Source organism: Sycon ciliatum, chromosome 5 (assembly GCF_964019385.1).
Source record: "Sycon ciliatum chromosome 5, ocSycCili1.1, whole genome shotgun sequence".
Taxonomy (NCBI): domain Eukaryota; kingdom Metazoa; phylum Porifera; class Calcarea; order Leucosolenida; family Sycettidae; genus Sycon; species Sycon ciliatum.
Window position 1 is genome coordinate 12990171 of NC_088647.1, and position 19705 is coordinate 13009875.

General features: G+C 49.6%; 2 protein-coding genes and 1 non-coding gene across 3 annotated transcripts; 1 reads left to right on the top strand and 2 right to left on the bottom strand.

Moving 5' to 3' along the window:
• LOC135817665 (uncharacterized) lies at positions 1-16354 on the top strand. Its single transcript, XM_065330891.1, has 8 exons — positions 1-1201; positions 2503-2594; positions 3808-3886; positions 4545-4616; positions 10725-10914; positions 13310-13641; positions 14102-14176; positions 15293-16354. Exons 1-8 carry the CDS (start codon positions 377-379, stop codon positions 15710-15712), a joined length of 2085 nt encoding a protein of 694 aa, XP_065186963.1. The 5' UTR covers positions 1-376; the 3' UTR covers positions 15713-16354.
• On the bottom strand, positions 12032-12104 carry Trnar-ccu (transfer RNA arginine (anticodon CCU)). The gene has a single exon. It is a non-coding gene; the product is annotated as a tRNA-Arg (tRNA).
• A 608-nt stretch (positions 16355-16962) lies between the features above and the next one.
• LOC135816801 (uncharacterized) lies at positions 16963-18717 on the bottom strand. Its single transcript, XM_065329901.1, has one exon. It carries the CDS (start codon positions 18715-18717, stop codon positions 16963-16965), a length of 1755 nt encoding a protein of 584 aa, XP_065185973.1.
• Between the last annotated feature and the right edge of the window lie 988 nt (positions 18718-19705).

The following is a 19705-nucleotide window of genomic DNA, read 5'->3' on the forward strand; positions in this document are numbered from 1 at the left end:
TTGCTATCGTGCAAGCTGGAGACGAGAGTGGTAGTGCGCGCGCGGTAGCTAGCGGTAGCTAGCGCGGTAGCTAGCAACGCTTGTGTCGTGATATGAGTAACCTGTGTCTGTACATAACAGTTAGCCTCATACTTCACAGACACAGGTCATGAGTCCGTTCTGCAAGAATCGAGTGCACCAGAAACCCAAACATTTACTTCAGCCGTTGTTCGAGCTCTTCCATCTCTTTTCGAACTGTTGACAACAAGACGGATGTAGAAACTGGTACTAGTGTAGTAGAAGTGGTCATCTTTCCATTGATCCTGACTCCCGAGTCCTGAGTTGTGTTGGCCTACGATAAGGGTATTATTATTTCGTGTGACAAGCTTTTGCCGTAATGTCGCGGTCGGAAGAAGCGCATTCAGCAGCTTGTACAGATACAACAGACCACCCTGCTGGCCTTCAAGCCCTTCACCATGTTCACAGACCGAAGACCTCATCATCCTCGTCATTAAATTTTACAATCGGAGCTGGAGGCGCTTCGCTAGGAAGCGCCATCCCACAGTTTCTCCAAGCCGATGAAGCGGCAGCAGTAGCAGCGGTGGCGCAGCCAAGGAACCAAGTAAAACATGTTGTTGATAAGGCCAGTTGGCCTGACTCGCCCCACGAAACTCTTCTGAAGGCGACGACGGCAGGCGTTCGTCAACTCCGGAATCAAGCATCGCCAAAGTGCCATGATGTACCGGTGACTATTCCGTCTACTAGTGCTGCTGCTGCAGCACCTGCAGGTTTCCGGCATAGCGGCGGAGGTGATCGACAGGAGCCGCGTGGTTTTACATTTGGCAGACAACATCCTCCTAATTCTGGCGCTGTGGACACCTCCTTGCCGCTGACTTCACAACTTCTGAGAGATCTGTTGCCCACTCCGATAGCTGCGGAGTCTTTGGAATCGCCGGCGTCCGAGACAGGCGATAGTTGTGAGCCAATGACAGGTGTGGAGCGGAGAACTACTACTACTAGTACTAGTACTAGCCCTAGCAGTCGTCGCCATCGTGCAGCTGCTGTGCCGATCATGCTGAGTAGTGCCGATGATGATGATGGTGTTGCCGCTGGGGCAGCGCCCATGAATCGTCGTGGAGTGGGTATGAAGGACGTGGTCGGGTATCCTGCTGTGGCCGATTCCATGCTGGATTCTGGCTATGTTGAGGCTGCATCTTTACCGGTACGTGCACTACACTAAACTTCTAAAGTCTTGTAGCCTGCACAGCGTTACGTAGTCAATATTCGTTTATTGTAATCACTGGCTTGTCTGTAGATTCACAATATGAACTGTCTCCAGTGGTCTCTGGAAAAAAATAAATGTTTTGACTTTTGTGTAGAGGTTATGCGATTACATCATCAGTTGAAGTGCTTTGGCCAAGTTAGTTGCAGACTAGCGGCATAGCGTTGTAGTACCAATACCTGCATATCATACTTGTCGAACATTAAGCTCTACACAGAGTATGTTCATTTTCGAAACTGTCTAGGTCGAAGAAAAACAAAAAGAGGACTGTGCTCAAATAGTCAACCGGGCAGGGACCATTTGACAACAAGTGGAGAGGTCTATTTCAGGGAAAGAATTGTGTACGAATTGTAATCTATGTGCACTCAATCTCAGGATAGCTAGCTGTTAAAGTCTCCTCAGCGGCGGTCAGAGTGACCTGCCGAACTGTTCGCAATGAAGTAATGAGCAACAAAGCCTTTTAAACTGGCTCAACGCATCAATGTGAGAGTGCTCTGTGTGAGAAACACAGCGAGCTTTGCCCGGGGGGGGAGTAACATTGACGCTAACAAGAAAGGGTGCCGAACCAAGCAGGTGTGCTTTAACCATCATTATGGTTAAATTTTATGAAGCTTCACTGGAGTCTTCAAATCCCTCTACTTGCTCGACCAAGCCGAGGCGATGGAGCGTAATAGTCACATGTGCGTAATCTCCACCATTGCACATGTGTATGTGTGTAGTGCTGGATTCCTGCACCGTACACGGTTACCATGGTCACTGCTCATGAGATAAATGCCCTGCTGCAGTGCTGATTGGTGATCCATTCTCTTGGCCGATTGTATTTCACTTATGACGGGATCGTAGTCAACTACTTTCACTGTAGTGGAGTTGTGTGTCCGTACGTGGGAGCTCGCGATTTTCCTGCCGACTTGACTTGGCATTTGACTGACTCGCGTCTGCCATCCAGGGCACAGGAGAAGTCCATCAAACCTTCGACTCGGCCAACTCGTGCAAGAAAGCACCACTCCATGCTCAATGCACAGTGTCCGCGAGTCAGTCAAGTGTCAAGTCACGTTTGCAGGAAAAGCAGTAACTCCCACGTGAGGAGCAACACACAATTCATCTATTGTCGCCAAAGTCGCTACCTCTACTTTGTAATTGGTCACATGTGTTATTGGCAAAGTGCCCAGAGCTTACTATAAATGTATATAAATGTATAAATGTATAGTAATTACCACTATCTTTTGTGTGTGACTGAACAGCTTCCTGTGGTTGGCTTGGAGCAAGCTTTGAAATCTTTTCATCAACATGTTAATGATCTGCTTGTTGAGCGCAAGGCAAATCTTTCAGAGAAGTAAGTGGGATTGCCTTGCGTTTGCTCAGATCAATTCGGCTGCTGCCGGATCAGCCATTTTGCAACAAGGGACCCTCAATGAGAACCAATGTTTTCTAAACCTTATTTTGTAATTTCTCCTCATACCCCTTTGCCCCCTCCGCGTACACACAGGTATGCTGGCCACTGTGTCAATGTTTTTCTTAAATCAAACACTGCCTGACAATTGTTTTTGCATGAAACTTGAAGTAGCAGCAACCGTTTCAGTCAAGTTATCCTTACAGTACTGTTGGGCGCCAAAGAACAGGGGGGGGGGGGGGGGGGGGAGGGGAGGGGGCAGGGTTCTAGCCTAGCCCGTACTTATATTTTGTGAACACAGCCGTTTCGTTCTAATTTGATGGTGCAGTCTTACAGTCATGTACATGTCATTGTACGCACGAACGTTTACGCGTGGACCGTCCATACATGCATCCTTGTACATGACTGTTGCATGGTGACGCATACATGCTCGTATGCACACCGGCCAGTTCACATGTTGTGACTCACCATGAATTAGCCGTACTACGGAAAATGTATCATCCGAATTGTGCAGAGTTATACTCCTGTGTATAAATTAGAGTTTCCGTTCTTATCTGCAAAAAAATCCAACCTAGACCATTCTTAAAAATTGGCGAAATTCTAGCCTGGCCGCTCTTGGGCACTCTGTCCTTCAGCGTCCAACAGTACTGTATTCTTGTAGAACATATCCTTGATGAAGCGTGCAGCACTTCACCCCCGTTCAATGGTTTTGAACAGAGATTAGTGTTTAGAGCTAACCCAGGCTAACCTACTGTCGTCGCCAAAAAAAATCCGGCCAATGCCGATACCATGGATACAGCGATGTGGTAAGCGTGTTCACCGGCGGTGCTAGCATGCTTCATGGTAGCATGCCTGCATTCACTGACCAGCACGGCATGCTTCATGGTGCCATGGTGGCATGCATGTGTTCACTGACTGACAGTACCAGCACAGCACTAAACAGTCTGCAGTCGAGCACTGTACTGAGTTTTCATGCAGGCAGGCCCTGCAGTACTGAGGGCATAGTGATTGCATGTAGCGTGTACTACCGGTCGTAGTGGCTAGTAGTGGTAGTGCATGCAGCCCATGATGTACCGTACGACTCCTACAGCTAGCATAGCACTTGGCCGGATTTTGTGGCGACAACTGTACTTCATTATCCGTTCTGCCTCTGCAGCCGTGGGCAGCTAAACATGATGACTTCATTGCTGGAGGATGTGATGGATTTGCAGGGAAAGATTGCTGCAAAGAAGGTGGTAAGGACTCAGTTGTTGGATTATGCAGTCCGAGTCACCAATCATAATGCCCACAAGAATCCTGACTCAGACTAGCCCTCACTAGAAAGTACATGGATTGAATCACTGCACTGGTGATGTCAGTATCTTCTGTGTAGTAGTCCCTCACCCCCCCCCCCCCCCCGCCTATTTGTAGTGCCCTTGGAAGTACGTTCTAGACGTTTTGCTGCACAGACATCCAACTTCCTTGTGACAGTGGAGAACTGAATGCCTCTACCTCCTCCCATACAAAGTTTATCTCTGTGATGTCACATATCCGTGACCTATTCTTGGCAAGGTATGACATCATCATGATGTCAGTACATTGACTAAATTTTTCAAGAACGTCCAGCTGCTGTAACTCCAGAATGGCTGCCTGGGGCAAGCAGACAGTGCCGGAACTTCCCGTGTGCTCTGGATGGTAGTAACGAGTTAGCCAAGTCGGTGGAAAAGTGCGAGCTCCAGTGTGGGAAGAAACCAACTTCCATGATGAATGCAGAAGTTAAAGATATCAAGGCTGTATTCAAAACTGAGCCTATCTGGTCTAGGGTTTGTACCTGACAGTCTAGAGCAGCACGATCTTGTGGACTAAACTCTAGTTCTGTACAATGTATCATGTGTATTTCCTCATCATTGGCAGGAAATGTCTCAATCCATGCTACCTCACCCTGTGTCTGTGGCATTGCCTAGGAACTCTCAACTGGCATCCAAGGTAAGCTCCTCTCAGCTATGCCCCGTGACATGAACTTAATGCTGATGGCATCAGGAGCGTCGGACACACTACGGTCACCACAGCATTAGCTGTACCGTCACTCTTTACCCCAGGCACCCCCTCCGTGAATCAAAAGGACTGATTTGGGCTCTAAATTTCAAAACATTTCAGCGGAGCCACTGCTCAACAAGTAAATTATACCTCATATGGCTGACCGTGTCACCCTAAATTGCCTTCCGATGCCCCTGGGTACATGTATATGCATGCTCATTCCAGTCGCCCTTGTTGGGACTGAGCCGATTCAAGCACACTTGTGTATCATGCCTGGGCCATGTTTGGGGCCAGCAAGTGAGGGTCGCAATCGCAATCGTGAGTTCCCTGAGATCATGGATCATGTTGGACTTCCGAATCTGGGGACAAAATTCGCACTGTTTTGGGTACTATGGCCGCGTCGTGTACCTAGACGCTACCGTCCCCTGGTGTATATGAGTGCACTGCTTCACAATCACGAGTTTGCGCAATTATCACGGCGACCAAGCTACGTTTTGCTTACCAAGCCTTTCTCTGAAGTACACTGATTGCTGGTGCTGCAGTACAGGTATATTACTGGGCTCTGCTGTCACGTGTCGTGTACCAGTGCGTCTAGTAGCCTGAAAAAAAAATCGATTTGCAAATTATATCACTTACCGGGTGCCAGTGACTTGCAAAAAGTGTTACGGGCGTATTGCCCTCTATTTTCAAAATATTAATTTCAAGCTTAGAGCCATGGCCTTACCGAGTGATGAAGTAGGTCTAGAGAAGCCAAGGTCCTGCAGCCTATATTAATGCGTATGTACGGACGGGCAGGAGGAGGGATATGTTCACATAATGCGACCAGATAATGAAAGGAGAGCGGCTGGCGCATACATGACTAGTAATGCCTCTATCAAGATGCTTATTCTGCAATGCATTTACTGCACGCATAGAGTGCTACACTGTAGGCTTGCATTACACGCACACGTAGTTGTTATGTTATGACGTAATGCCGTACAACTTTAGCTCTACTGTGTATGCACGCACGCATATCTTTGAAGGTCTTCTCTGTCGTTTACAGATTGAATCTTGTCAGTTTTTCTACTTCGTATATTCTAACCAATAAACTACTTGTCTCTTGTCTACCGAACCTAACATGGCGCAGTGAACTACTAGTAACCTGAGTACGGAATACTTGACAGCCTGTAGTTGTCCGTGAATTCTGTAGCCTTTTATCTTCAAACGATCGATCGTGTAGCAGAAGTGTCTTGTAGTTGTAGAATTTGTAGAATTGTCGTGATGGCGGAACCTGGAATTTCCCCAATCAGTGCTGAAATCGTATCCCTGCTCGCCTTGATGCAGCAGCAGATGAAAGCGGCTGAGGCACGCGAGACTCGCCTCACCACACTGGTCGAAAACGCAACGCGCGACAACCAGGCACCACCCAGCACTTCGACATCCTGCAGTCAGAAGCCGATTTCTGTCGAGCGACCGGTGTTGCTCAGCACTGCAACCATGGCCGATTTCACGGCATGGGAGGAGGCTTGGAGAGATTATGCTGTGTGCCAGCACCTCGCCAGCCAAAGTCGTGAGACTCGGGTGTCCGCTCTTCGCCAGGCGTTCGATGCCGACATTCGTCGTTTCATGCGCGAAGATGTGATTGTCATCTCCCACAGTGCCGATGCTCCGGAGATCATCATAGCAGTAAAAGCGTACATCCGACGCCAACGGAACCCCCTCCTAGATCGAATTGCGTTTTACGATAGAAAGCAGCAGCGCAATGAGTCATTTGACTCCTTCTTTACTGCAATGAGGGAGCTGTTTGCACAGTGCGATTTCCCTGATATGGAGCTGTGCAGTACGTGTACACCTCAGCTATGCAGTACTTGTCCCCAGAGCCTCCGCAAGGTGACGGACGACATGATGCGAGACCGCATCGTAGTTGGCATAGCCAACGACGACACGCGCCATAAGCTCCTGGCAGCTCCGTCCCTCACCTTGGAAACCGCGGCCAAGATCTGCAGGGCTGAAGAAGCCGCACAGCAGACCGGTGACGGCATGGTACCGGCATCCGTGAATGCCGCAACAAGGTCATCGTATCAACGCAGCAAATCCGCTTTGGTTAGTAAGCCGAAATCTGCTGCAGCTGACAAGCCGGCGAAGTGCTCGCAGTGCGGACGATCCCAGCACACGAAGTCAATGTGTCCTGCCAAGGGCAAAGAGTGCCGTAAGTGTAAGGGCAGGGATCACTTCGCGGCAATGTGCCGCAAGACCATCGCATGCCTCACCATTCACGCAGTGCAGGCTGGTGACAAAGTGATGCTGTCAACACGTCTTGACGACAACGACCGGTCGTGCACGTTAGAGTGGTTGCCAGATACTGGCTCGGATGTTGATGCTATTGGTGCTAGTCATCTCCGCAGACTTGGTGGCAGTGTAGCTGATCTGGAACCTGACCCCGACCAGGTTGTCGCCGTGAACGGTCAGCCATTGACCAGCTTGGGAACTGTTCCCGCCAGGGTTGTCGCTCGTGATGTCACGCACACCACTCGTCTACATGTGTATGACGAACTCAGTAGCGCATTGCTGTCGCGCTCCTCGCTCAAGGCGTTAGGTTTCTTGCCGCCTAACTGGCCACAGATCGCTTCAGTGACACAAGGGACATCCCGTTCTGCAGAGCACAGCAACCCTACACCAGACCAGCGTGTACGTATCCGCCAGGACCTCCTCGACGAGTTCGCTGACGTATTTGCAGAGGACACGCTCCGACCCATGGACGGTCAGCCGATGCACATCCAACTCGCGCCTGACGCCCAGCCGTTCAAGTTGAACAATGCCCGTTGGTTACCTTACGCCTATCGTGACCAGGTGAAACTCCAGCTGGACAAGATGGTCGCAGATGGCATCATCGCACCGGTCTCAGAGCCAACGGAGTGGTGTCACCCCATCGTCATAGCCGAAAAGAAAGGCACTGCAGAAGTCCGGATGACGGTGGATTTCACTAAGCTTAACAAGCAAGTCGCCCGGCCCGCGCATCCCATGCGCGCACCTCGCGATGTTGTTTCTAACCTTGGTAATGCCCAGTATTTTACCAAGCTGGATGCTCGCCACGGCTACTGGCAGGTCCCCTTGGACGAGGAGTCCAGAAGCTTGACCACATTTATCACACAGTGGGGCAGATATCAGTACCTGCGGAACCCACAAGGTCTGATTTCTGCTGGCGACGAATTCAACCAGCGGACCGATGCAGCATTCGCTGGTATTGAGCAATTCTCCAAGGTCGTTGATGACTGCCTGGTCTTCACTGATTCCTTTGAGCAGCACCTGGAACGAACTCGGGAAGTTCTTCAACGCGCTCGTCGGTATGGTATCACCCTGTCAGCCAAGAAGTTTGCTTTCGCCGAGACCGAGATCAATTTCTGCGGCTACGTGATAAACAAGTCCGGCTGGAAGACAGACCAGGAAAAGACCCGCGCTATCACCGACTTCGAGATCCCTGCCAATCGCACTGACTTGCGATCATTCATGGGTCTCGTCAACCAGTGCAGTGATTTCAGCTCAACCATCGCCGAACACGCAGCGCCTCTCCGCGGTCTGCTGAAAGCCAAGAATGAGTTTCTCTGGCTACCCGAGCACACAGTCGCTATGGACGCTGTGAAGCAAGCACTTGTTGACCCACCGTTATTGGCATTCTTCGACCCGTCAGCACAGACACGTCTCGAGTGTGACGCCGCTAGGACCAAGGGTCTCGGATTTGGCCTCTGGCAGTACCAGAATAATTCGTGGCGCCTCATTCAGTGCGGCAGCAGATTCATCACCGACACCGAATCCCGGTACGCAATGATCGAACTGGAGATGTTGGGTGTCGCCTGGGCCATCCGAAAATGCCACACCTATCTTGCTGGCATGTCGTTTCATGTAGTTGTTGACCATCAGCCCCTTGTTCCAATATTGAACACCTACACACTGGACCAGGTTGAGAATCCTCGGCTCCAACGTCTGATGACCAAGGTACAACTCTATCAATTCGACGTCTCGTGGCGCAAGGGCTCTGAGCATGCCTTTGCTGACGCCTTGTCGCGTGCTCCAGTGCAGAACCCGGTTGCCGATGATCTCCTGGGAGAAGCCGACTCGCTATCTGGACAAGCCATCCGTGCATGCCTTCAGCAGGATGACTCCGGATCAGCACTATTTGGTCTTCCGTTCCACGAGCTCCGCGATGCCGCTCAGTCTGACGTTGATTACGTGCAGTTAGTCTCATATATTCGTGACGGCTTCCCTTCTGCCAGACGTCACATGCCACCTGCTCTCGCTCCGTATTGGAATGGCCGTGAGCACCTCACCCTGGATAACGGCATTGTCCTCCGTGGCTCTCGTCTTGTTGTGCCCCAGTCTCTACAACGCCGTGTACTGACTGACCTGCATTCGTCTCACCAGGGCCTGGAACGTACCAAGCGTCGTGCGCGTCAAGTGGTTTACTGGCCGAGGATGAGTGATGACATCACAGCCCTGATCCGTGCCTGCCCTGTCTGTCGTGAGCTCCAACGTTCGCAGCAGAAGGAGCCATTGATGCGCGAGCCACAGCCGACATTTCCATTCGAGTATGCCAGCGCAGATCTCTTCTCCTGTCAAGGCTGGCAGTTCCTGGTATATTCTGACCGTCTGTCCGGCTGGCCGTGTGTAGCTCGAATTGGCCGTACCGCTACCTCCCATGACATCATTTGTCACTTCCGCCGTTGGTTCGCAGATGTTGGCGTACCGCGCAAGATATTCACTGATGGAGGCCCGCAGTTTGCCGCTTCCCGTGTACGTGAGTTCTGTGAGCGTTGGGGTGTGGAACAGTGCTTTTCCACCCCACACTACCCTCAATCCAATGGCCACGCGGAATCAGCAGTGAAAGCAGTGAAACTGCTCATTGAGAAGACGACCCGGAATGGAGATCTGGATGTAGACTCCTTCCAACGCGGCCTGTTGGAGTGGCGCAATACTCCCCGCCCTAATGGCAGCAGCCCCGCCCAAGTGTTGTTCGGTCAGTCCCTCCAGTCGTTTGTGTTCGCCCACCGTGCCAGCTTTGATCGACACTGGATTGCGTCTGCTGAAGCTGTGGACTCTGTAGATCCGAAAACACATTATGACAAATCGGCACGCTCTCTCCATTCTCTACGGATTGGCACCCATGTTGATGTTCAGCACCACCAGACCAAGCTGTGGTCCATGCGTGGCGTCATTGTAGCAATTGGCAGTCGGCGCGACTACTTCGTCAAGATGCCCAGTGGCCGTGTCCTCTGGCGTAATCGCCGCTTTCTCCGTCCGTATGTTCCCCCGTGTGTTGACTCCGCTAGTCATACCCCTTCCCCAACTTCATCAGTACGTGTACCTACTGACGCCGCTACCCAGCCTGTTCGTCGTAGCACTCGTATTCGCAAGACACCTGATCGTCTCACCATTACATCTACGTCTGGACAGTCATATGTGTGACAATGTTTGTCTGTAGCATTTGGTCTCATCTTGACATCATGCCTATGTCATTTCATCTCGTCTGTTATGACTTTATTTATTTATTTTTGTTGAGACAAAACCAGGTTTTATCTCAGAAGGGGCGTGAGAGTATAATAATTATGTTACTGTGTTTGTTATTTTGTGTCCGGTTGACACCCATGGAATTTTATCTTCGAAGGGGCGTGTTATGTTATGACGTAATGCCGTACAACTTTAGCTCTACTGTGTATGCACGCACGCATATCTTTGAAGGTCTTCTCTGTCGTTTACAGATTGAATCTTGTCAGTTTTTCTACTTCGTATATTCTAACCAATAAACTACTTGTCTCTTGTCTACCGAACCTAACAGTAGTCACTACTTGATTACATTGTGGCAGACGATGGCTGACTTCTGTATCCCATACATCGTGCACATCCGGTTGAGATTAACAAGTGTCCCCAGTGTTGAGATTAGACGAGTATGTGCGTGGACATGGCCGGCAAAGCTGGACGCCATGAGCACAAGCTCTCTTCAAGTCTCTTGTTTTTGCTCATCAGTTTAGGATGTCACCGTATAATTATATTGTTGTCCTCTCTTGTTTTTCTTGCATGTTGCAGATGGTCACAAAGTACCACCAACAGCTGTGCAGGCTGCCAGTAGCACGACACGCTGTGGTGGATGAGGCTGACGGACTATCCCTAATGCCTGGTACTATCACCCCACGTACATGTACTCCAGGGAGTGTGTGTTCTGATGTTGATGATGATGATGAGCCCGTAGAACTTCCACCTTTCATCCTCGATATTGGTATGTATCAATAAATGACGCGAAGGCAGGTTGATTTACTTGTTAGTGCTGGGTACTGCACAGGCTCTAGCTTCCTTCTTACATGGACCAATGCAGTGAAAACCCTTATCATGGCACCGGGTTTGAACCTGCAACCATTTACTCCAAAGCATTAGGCATACACTGCCTGTCAATGTTACACTGCTCCACACCAAGGTACAGTAGCACCGAATGCCAGAGAATGTGTAGTCCGGCTCCTTTCCAGGCTAACAATACTCTCTGATTTTTCAAGTCCCCCTCCATTGTTCTTGTTTTGTGCCTTTACATTCACTTAGTGTGCCCGCACTGATTTACAATGAGGCAACATCGTTATTCTCAAAATACAAATTTTTGGCGCATTCTTACGATAGAGGGTGGTGGTGTTCCTACGGATGCAGAAAACTCGGCGAGTCCCACGCAAACTGTGAATTTATTTATAATAGTCGAGCCATTTCCAACCTGGATGATGCAGTGACGTGTTCTTCAGCGCCCACTGTTCTTTTACGCACTTGAAGCTCTTGGCTGCTGTAGACTTTCCACTCGGGTCCCCTATTGGGTTTGCTTGTCGATATCTGCTTTGGTTGGTTGGTTGTGTTTATTTGAATTCGCAAACCAAACGGACTGAACATGTCCAATGACAAGGAAGCGAATGAGGTCCAAGTAACCCAGGAATGGGAAAACTCGGCAAGGAGACAGATGAAAAGAAAATACGGGAAAAGAAAGCTTGATACTAACTGCACTAGTGCATTGGTGAAATGCTGGTTACATGCAGGAGCAGCTCTACCTGCAGAGCTGTTCAGTGAAATCCCGGATCAAGGGAGTCGGTGCCACGCCGCTCGGCGATCGCTGTGCAGCCCTAGACCTGCAAACAATGGGATGGTGAACTGGCGCGGGTCGTAAAGCTCACCCACGTGATCGCATTTCATTGAGCAGCACTGTACAAATTAGTGGCAAAATGAGCAAAACGAATACATGTATTGGCATCAGTTGTTGCTGCTCTGTGCATCAATGCGTGTTTAGCGCATGACATTGCCGTCTGGTGGATACATGTTTAAAAAAACCATGTTCCTATTCCAGTCATCTGTTGAAGAAAAAAATGCACCTCCGACGGGATTCGAACCCGCAACCCCCGGCTTAGGAGGCCGATGCCATATCCATTAGGCTACGGAGGCTTCACATTATTGTACTGGTGCACCTACCTCCAAACCGCGCTAACACGCATGCTATGTGGATGGATCTGTTTTGAAATCATATCGATTTCGATAGAACTAGCATTTGACCTGTTAAGGCCGATTCGCAATACAACTTCTTGCGACGCGACATGTGACACCTGCGACGAGCTGCGACAGCGACACACGGTTCACAATCTTTTTCATGTTTGCGACGTCATTATGCACTAGCATGGTAGTACTATCAAGAGTACATAACCAGTTAACCAGGTTATGTACTCTTGGTACTATGCACATGCACCCAGGGTCGAAACTGTACTCGACTCCATTTGCGCATGTCGCGTGTCGCATGTCGCAAAAGTTGAACTTTCTTCAACTTCTGCGACAGGTGCCTTGCGACAGCTTGCGACGGCTTGCGACAGCTCGCGAAAGGGAGTTTCTTGTCGCAACTGTCGCAAATCGCGTGTCGCGTCGCAGAAAGTTGTATTGTGAATCGGCCTTTACAGTAGAATGCGATTATCCGGCCGTTGATCATCTGAATGGTTGACGATCTGAAGCGCCTGGCTTCACTGAATGTTAGAAGAAAATGAGTATTTGCTGTGTTTGCCACGTGCAACACTGCATAGGCCTGGTTTGCAACACTGCATAGGCCTGGTTTGCAACACTGCATAGGCCTGGTTTGCAACACTGCATAGGCCTGGTTTGCAACACTGCATAGGCCTGGTTTGCAACACTGCATAGGCCTGGTTTGCAACACTGCATAGGCCTGGTTTGCAACACTGCATAGGCCTGGTTTGCAACACTGCATAGGCCTGGTTTGCAACACTGCATAGGCCTGGTTTGCAACACTGCATAGGCCTGGTTTGCAACACTGCATAGGCCTGGTTTGCAACACTGCATAGGCCTGGTTTGCAACATACATGACAGCAGTGTACATGTCGTTAAAATTATATCCCAATGAGAAATTGCGAGGGGATGGAGTGTGTTATTCCTGTGGTGCTCTGTCTAAAAATAGCAAGAGATTGTGTTAACGAAGGAATGCATGTTTTTGGGATGGATGTGCACAGGCTCCCATATCTGAACATTCTACTCATCCTATTACTCTGGAGATGCCCCTGCACCCCAAGGCAAGGGGTGTGAGCAATCTGTAAAGCGGTCGCAGGCACATACTCACAATTGTACTGTGTGTTCCGTTTGCACGTCTGTAGAATCTCTTCAAGACTGCTCTTGTGTGGCGGCAGAGCCTGCTAACTTGACGTCAGCTGATCTCGAAGAGGTACTGGACCATTGTCACCGCCGCTTGTATCATAATCCGCCTGACCTGTCACTTGACAATCTTTTAGATGCATCCTGTCAACCGGCAAGACACACCACTGATAAGAGCGAGAGAATTGTGCTGGACGTGATGTCTCGCTTGATGCCCATTATCAACGATGAGCGTCGCTACACGGCCAGTTTATTCTCTGTTGTCATCGAAATGATGCGTATCCTGTGCGAGGAGCACGAGACTAACAAGAGACACGTCCGAGAGATTCAACAGGTACACAATCATTATGTTGTAGTACGTTATTTTGTGTACGTAGTTTGTGCTCGTACGTGGTGTTGGTGCATGCGCGTGTTGCTGTGGCGTGAAAAGCGGTCTCCGTTTTGAGTTCGTCATGTCTAGTTGTGCTTCCGTCGTCTTGTCACAAAGCATAGTCATTCAAATGTGCTAGTAGTTATCTCGTCGTCCAATCATCATGAATGTCTGAGTGTGGAGATCGCACGGGGCTGGTAGCAGGTGAAGAAAGTCTAATAGAACAATTTTACGGACACAGATTTCATGGAGAGCCTGACAGAGGTTTCACTTTGATCGTATGTTCTTGGATCCCCAGTAAGCCCCACGTATGTACGCAATGTTAAAGTCCCCAGTGCTGGTCAGCGGTGCATCTTGATGGATGTCCTGTACAGCACATCATGACACTCTATCTGATCCCGGTATTCATCTTCTTTATCTACAGGAACATGCGACCGAATTTGAACGTATGGAGAACAACATGTCACGGCAGATTGTGCAGCTGCTGAGAGTTATCGAGGTAAACCCCATGTTCGTATGTTCGTAGTAACTGATGTTAACAAGGTCAATGTATTGTCGTATATATGTGCTATAAAGTGCCGTGAGGGGCCCCGCCACCTGGATCCTTTAATGGTCGTATTTTGGAGGAGAAGGGGGAGGGGGTATGTATGTCTTGTTAGTGTGAGTTAGATGACACTAACATCGACGTTGCACAAACACTGTGCAGTGTACATTCACTCTGTACTCTTTCACATACGAGTAGCAGAAGCTGTTGTGCAAGAGCATGCAGTGTAGTCACGGGTGCATGCAGTAGAGCCATGTGCAATCCTAGTGCGAGCAGGTCCGTAAACTGTACAGCCTTGGTTTCACTCGGCCATGCGGACCTCCTTTCCGGCCCGGCAGGCTGTAAATCATGACGGCCGGGTTGCTCTGGTGGCACTCTACAACACTATAAAAAAAAACCGGTAAAGCACAGTGCTGGCCGGGGAACTACAACCGCATGAATAAAGTAGCGTCGGTGTCGAGTGCACAGACCTGTATGTGTAGTGCTAGAGCTGTGTAGCGTCCCGGGCAACGCTATTTTATTCATGAGGTTGGGTTTCTTTGGTCAGCGCTGTAGGTTGTGTCTGATAACTGTGGTGGGTTGTGTCTGATAACTGGTGGGTTGTGTCTGATAACTGTGGTGGGTTGTGTCTGATAACTGTGGTGGGTTGTGTCTGATAACTGTGGTGGGTTGTGTCTGATAACTGTGGTGGGTTGTGTCTGATAACTGTGGTGGGTTGTGTTAAGCTGTTCTGCACACTTTATGTGATGGAGAACAGCCGCGGTGACATGGCGGTACTACAGAGTGGGTTTCACATCTATCACATGACCGCACAGGACCGTGCCATGCTGGTTCCAACTCCAGTCCAAGCACTGGCATCTACGGGTCACATGATGTCAGTCATGCTGGTTCCACTGTGACTGACATCATGCCTTTTGCACTTTCCACACAACTTTAGTCATATGACAAATATGTGAAACCAATCTATTGAGCCATGGAAGAGAGAGAGAGAGAGAGAGAGAGAGAGAGAGAGAGAGAGAGAGAGAGAGAGTCCATCTTGTGTTGTCTCTCCCTTCCTCTTTATGTTATTAGAAACAAGAAGCAGAAGTTCGTAGACTTCGGCAGCCATCGATCAAGGACTCATGCAGTTGTGGCAGGGCTGCTCAGTTGTTGACCTCTTCTCCACAAGCCGGGGGTAAACTTCCCATTGGATATGACTCAGTGACCAGCTCTAGCATGCCCAATATACATGACAGTTTGGAATCACTGACGTGCACCCTGCACACTCAGCCTGAAAAGCACGCCCTGAGACGCTCATCAAGCCTGACATCGGTCAGCATGGCTTTACCCATCACTGCTCTGCCAGCGGCACATTCACATGATGAAGAGCAGCAGCAGTCCAGTGGAGAAAAAGATGTGTTTGACAGCCCTAGCAGAAGTGTGCCTGCATCATCTCACTGGCTTACCAAAGCTATGGCGTGGCTGCAACCTGTAACCGAGACGGATGCTTGATTCACTAATGCACAGATGTCTGCGCTCATACACACTTTGGGTCACCTGCACTTTGCCTTACCTGGCTATCTTGCTCTATCTCTGCACATGCCAGGAAGTGCAATACTTCCCAGGGATGAATTCTGATTCTTGTAATTCTGAAATATTCTCTGTTTGGGTCCGGTTGTGACTCGCTACAGTACAGATGCTATCATCATAACTTATTGCCAGCTACAATCTACTTTATAAGTACAAATTTTCGTTCACGAAATCTTTCATTAGATCACTCCACCAGCAGGTTCGTTACGTACTAAATTTCGTTTTTGGTCGAGGTCTGTCACCCCGAACGTTCAGAAAAAAAACTTTAGTTTGGTACAATATTTAGTTATTTCGTGCACCCTAACGTGTGCTGTTCTGTGAGGTTCAATATTATGCAAGAAACCATGTAAATCAAGTGTTCATTCACTCTTGGAGCATAGGGAGATGTGCACCAAAAGCGAATGATTTGGAGAGTACTTATTGCATTGCTGCCGTTGCTATCAAGATAGTTAATGGTAGATGCACTATCTTCATTATTGTATTGCGTTGCTTCTTCACTAGGATGTTTGGCCGCTACACACAGATGCACACAGACACACACACTCTCTCTCACACACACACACACACACACACACACAAAATGCGTATGAGTCACAAGTTAAATGGAAAATTCAATTTCCTCAAACATCATGTTTCGACTCAACACATTAATCCAGCAGAATCAGTAGAACCACAATTTCAAGTTTGACACTAGGATATTTCAATATTTCAAGGTTCTCACTGCATGGTGGGGGTAGAAATAGCTATCTGCGAACACAGTCACGATCATATCCGGCTATAACGGAAACTCAAACTTAATATTGGAACTCTCTATAAGGCATCCGAACACAGTCACGGTCATATCCGGCTATAACGGAAACTCAAACTTAATATTGGAACTCTCTATAAGGCATCAGGACGTCACACATTGTTATTTTCGTTGCCACTAAGCACGGTCATAAATAGTGTGTGTGTGTGTGTGTGTGTGTGCCGTGTGTGTGTATGTGTGCACCATCTATGCTGGCTTGGGCGTGTTGCACGTACGATCCCGGAGCGGGTACCTCAGAAAGTTCACAAGAACAAGGTGTGTGTGAGTATGTTGTCCGATAGCAAAATCCTGCAGAGCACATAAGTTGCAATAGCACACGCTCAGAACCATTGAGTGTAAGCCATCAGGTGACCGCAGTGGCGAATCAACGTAATAGCCACCTGCGCCGTGGTCTGACATACAACAGTAGCAGCGCCAACAGTGCTGCAATCACAATGTGATACGTGAAGTAGAGTGTGTATCGTGCGTCTTCGTAGTGTCCATCGATGCGTATGAACGCATAGGACGAACGCGACATTATGACCGGGTCTGAGTATTTACTGACGATTGGTGCCATGTCGGGCAGCTTATCATCCGCAGACAATCGCAATGGTATCCAGTCGCCATTCTGAGTTTTCATCCTGGCTTCAGGAGCAAGTTGACTGCTTGCAGAGACATGGTATTCAAGCCTTTTGCCACTTGGCTTCCAACCAAGCAGCTTGACATAGACAGTGAGAACTTCTTCTGGGCTCAAGTTGATCAACAAAAGCGTGATGTGGTTCGAAGCTTGTGTTTCCGCAGCAGATCGACATGCAAAAGCCAGCAGCTTCAATGCGTCCTGCGACTCAACGCTATTGCCGTCCATGCTTCCAACAGTGACATCGTGATAGTGGTGTCTGCACATAAGCCTGCCCCACAGCAGGGCAGCAAAGTAGTCGGGACGCGGGTGAAAGGACGCCTTATCCAGCAGTCCATAATCAGCGCCCATTAGCGTGGAGCGTGCAAACACCTCAATGCCCATGCGTGCTAGACTGCCTAGATGATGCAGGTACCAGAAGCTGGTCATAAATCTGTCCGAGCAATTGGTGAGCCCACCGCAATGATGCGGTCCGACTTCACTAGCCCAGACACGCAGCGTTGCTGGGTTAGTTGTCCGTGCCAGCTGAAGAAAGTACTTGGCAGAGTTGAGGCAGGTGTGTAAAGCCGCAGGCTGAGTCATGGGTGCACCACAGCGACATACTCCTGAACAATAACTGTGATAGCTCAGGCCATCCAGCACACCGCCGTCAATCTGCTTAGCAAACCACCGGACATGCTTTAGCTGTTTCTCCGACGAATCAGGCCCTAGTAGCATTGGTCTGGTAGTCTTGTCTGGCCAGAATTGCACGATCAACTGCCTGACGCGTGTAAAGTCCTGAGCAAGTACCTTGGGTGTGGCACCGCCGGCCCTCCTCAGCCGCTCGTTGCTCAGCTCAAAGGCAAACACACTCAGACCAGATTCGGCGGTGAAGCGCAGAAACTCGCGGGTGTTGGTGATGTTAAACGGCTCGTCTTGCCGCGTGCGCGCGTACATCCCGTTCAGACCCATGACGAGCTTTAGCCCGCAGCTGTCGGCGAATTCAACGATCTCTTTCCACCTGCCCATTGTCAAGCAAAGGGGGCCAGGGGCTGCAAGAGATTCCTGTACTGATTTACTGCTAGCACACTCTGGTGGGTTGCCAATAACGTAGACTATCTCGTCTTGCGGTGTACCTCCTATTCGCCACACCGCTGGCGACAAGCGTGTAGCTAGGTAGCGCAAGCGAGCATTCTGCAGGTCTGCCGTCAACAGCCCGGAGTGGCCCCACTTGGCACCGTTGTCGCATCGCTGCGTGCGCTCGTTGGACCGCCACCAGTCCGACGTGAATCCACGATACCAGGGCAGCGTTGTCGTCACGCTTGCCTGCTGAACGTCCAGACCAACAAACGCATTGCTCTTCACAGTGTAGCCAGCATCTGTTGCTGCTGCTGCTCCCAGTGACACTGTACCAACCACTAGTAATGACCAGCAGAGGATAGTGTGACTCAGTGACACCAGTAGCAGCAAGGCATTACATGCTGGAGCTGTGGTGGGTACAACTGGCTTCAGTGCATGGAGCATCATCCACACTCTGCTCAAATAATTCTCTCAAACGCATCACATTGCGCCCATTGGGCAGACTGATCTGCCACGTTCTCTCCAGCTGTCATGCACCGGAGCTGTGTCTTGTTTCAGCATCAGTGTGGCATGGTGCCTATGTCAGGCGATACAGTGCAGCATTCTTGGTCTAGGCAGTTAGCGTCCTATGCTCGTCGACTACCAGTGGGTGCGCATAATATGTATGTTGGCCTGAAGTGAACGCACAGGATCTCGCTCCGCGCCGTGCCAGAGAGACCCTGCTGAGCTGAGACGTGAGAGAGGGGTCGTTGCGAATGGATACTGTCAGTGACTGTCACACAGCCAAGTCTTTAGACTAGTCCCTGTCATTCACGATTGCAGCGTTTTCATTCGGCTCTCAGCAATCTCATCGCTGCACAGCAATGAAGTCCAAGTCAAGCGATAAGCTTGGCATCGGTCTCGGCCTGATGTCGCTCTGGGAAGCGCTTGCTTGTAACAAACCCTGCCCCTAGAACGACTTAGCTTAGGCCACCGTTACAACACAACACGTGGTAAACTCCCGCGTCGAGACTGTAACACAAAAATAATGAACACTGCACTGGCGCACGTGGCAGCTGCACTTTCTGCCCTTCTTTTGCTTGCTGATGACAAGGAGGTACGTAGTCGTTGATGTTCCGATTTGCAAACTCCGCCAGTGTCACTGCACAGCTGCGTCCAAACAGGGCTTACTTGTCCCTTCCCGCGTCCTGACGATCCGGTTTGATCACGTTCGAATAATTATTACTTTCAGCTCCAAGTCTACGGTAACTCTGTCTCACTGGTACTGATGTCTTTACACTACACAGTCTACCCTGGCCTAGATTGCTGGAAGTCGTCCTTCTTCTTCGCAAAATAAGTAAGTTTAGTTACATGACATGACTTGATCGAATACATGGCAATGACTCGTACAAATGTCCGATTTGACTAGATCTACAGTACAGACGATCGAGCT

Excerpts from the sequence above, each read along its gene's own strand:
- LOC135816801 (XM_065329901.1), bottom strand. The coding sequence starts at position 18,717 with ATGCTCCATGCACTGAAGCCAGTTGTACCCACCACAGCTCCAGCATGT.
- LOC135817665 (XM_065330891.1), top strand. The coding sequence starts at position 377 with ATGTCGCGGTCGGAAGAAGCGCATTCAGCAGCTTGTACAGATACAACA. Across the intron at positions 1,202-2,502 it reads TTGAGGCTGCATCTTTACCG|CTTCCTGTGGTTGGCTTGGA; the intron begins GTACGTGCACTA and ends GTGACTGAACAG. Across the intron at positions 2,595-3,807 it reads AAGGCAAATCTTTCAGAGAA|CCGTGGGCAGCTAAACATGA; the intron begins GTAAGTGGGATT and ends CTGCCTCTGCAG.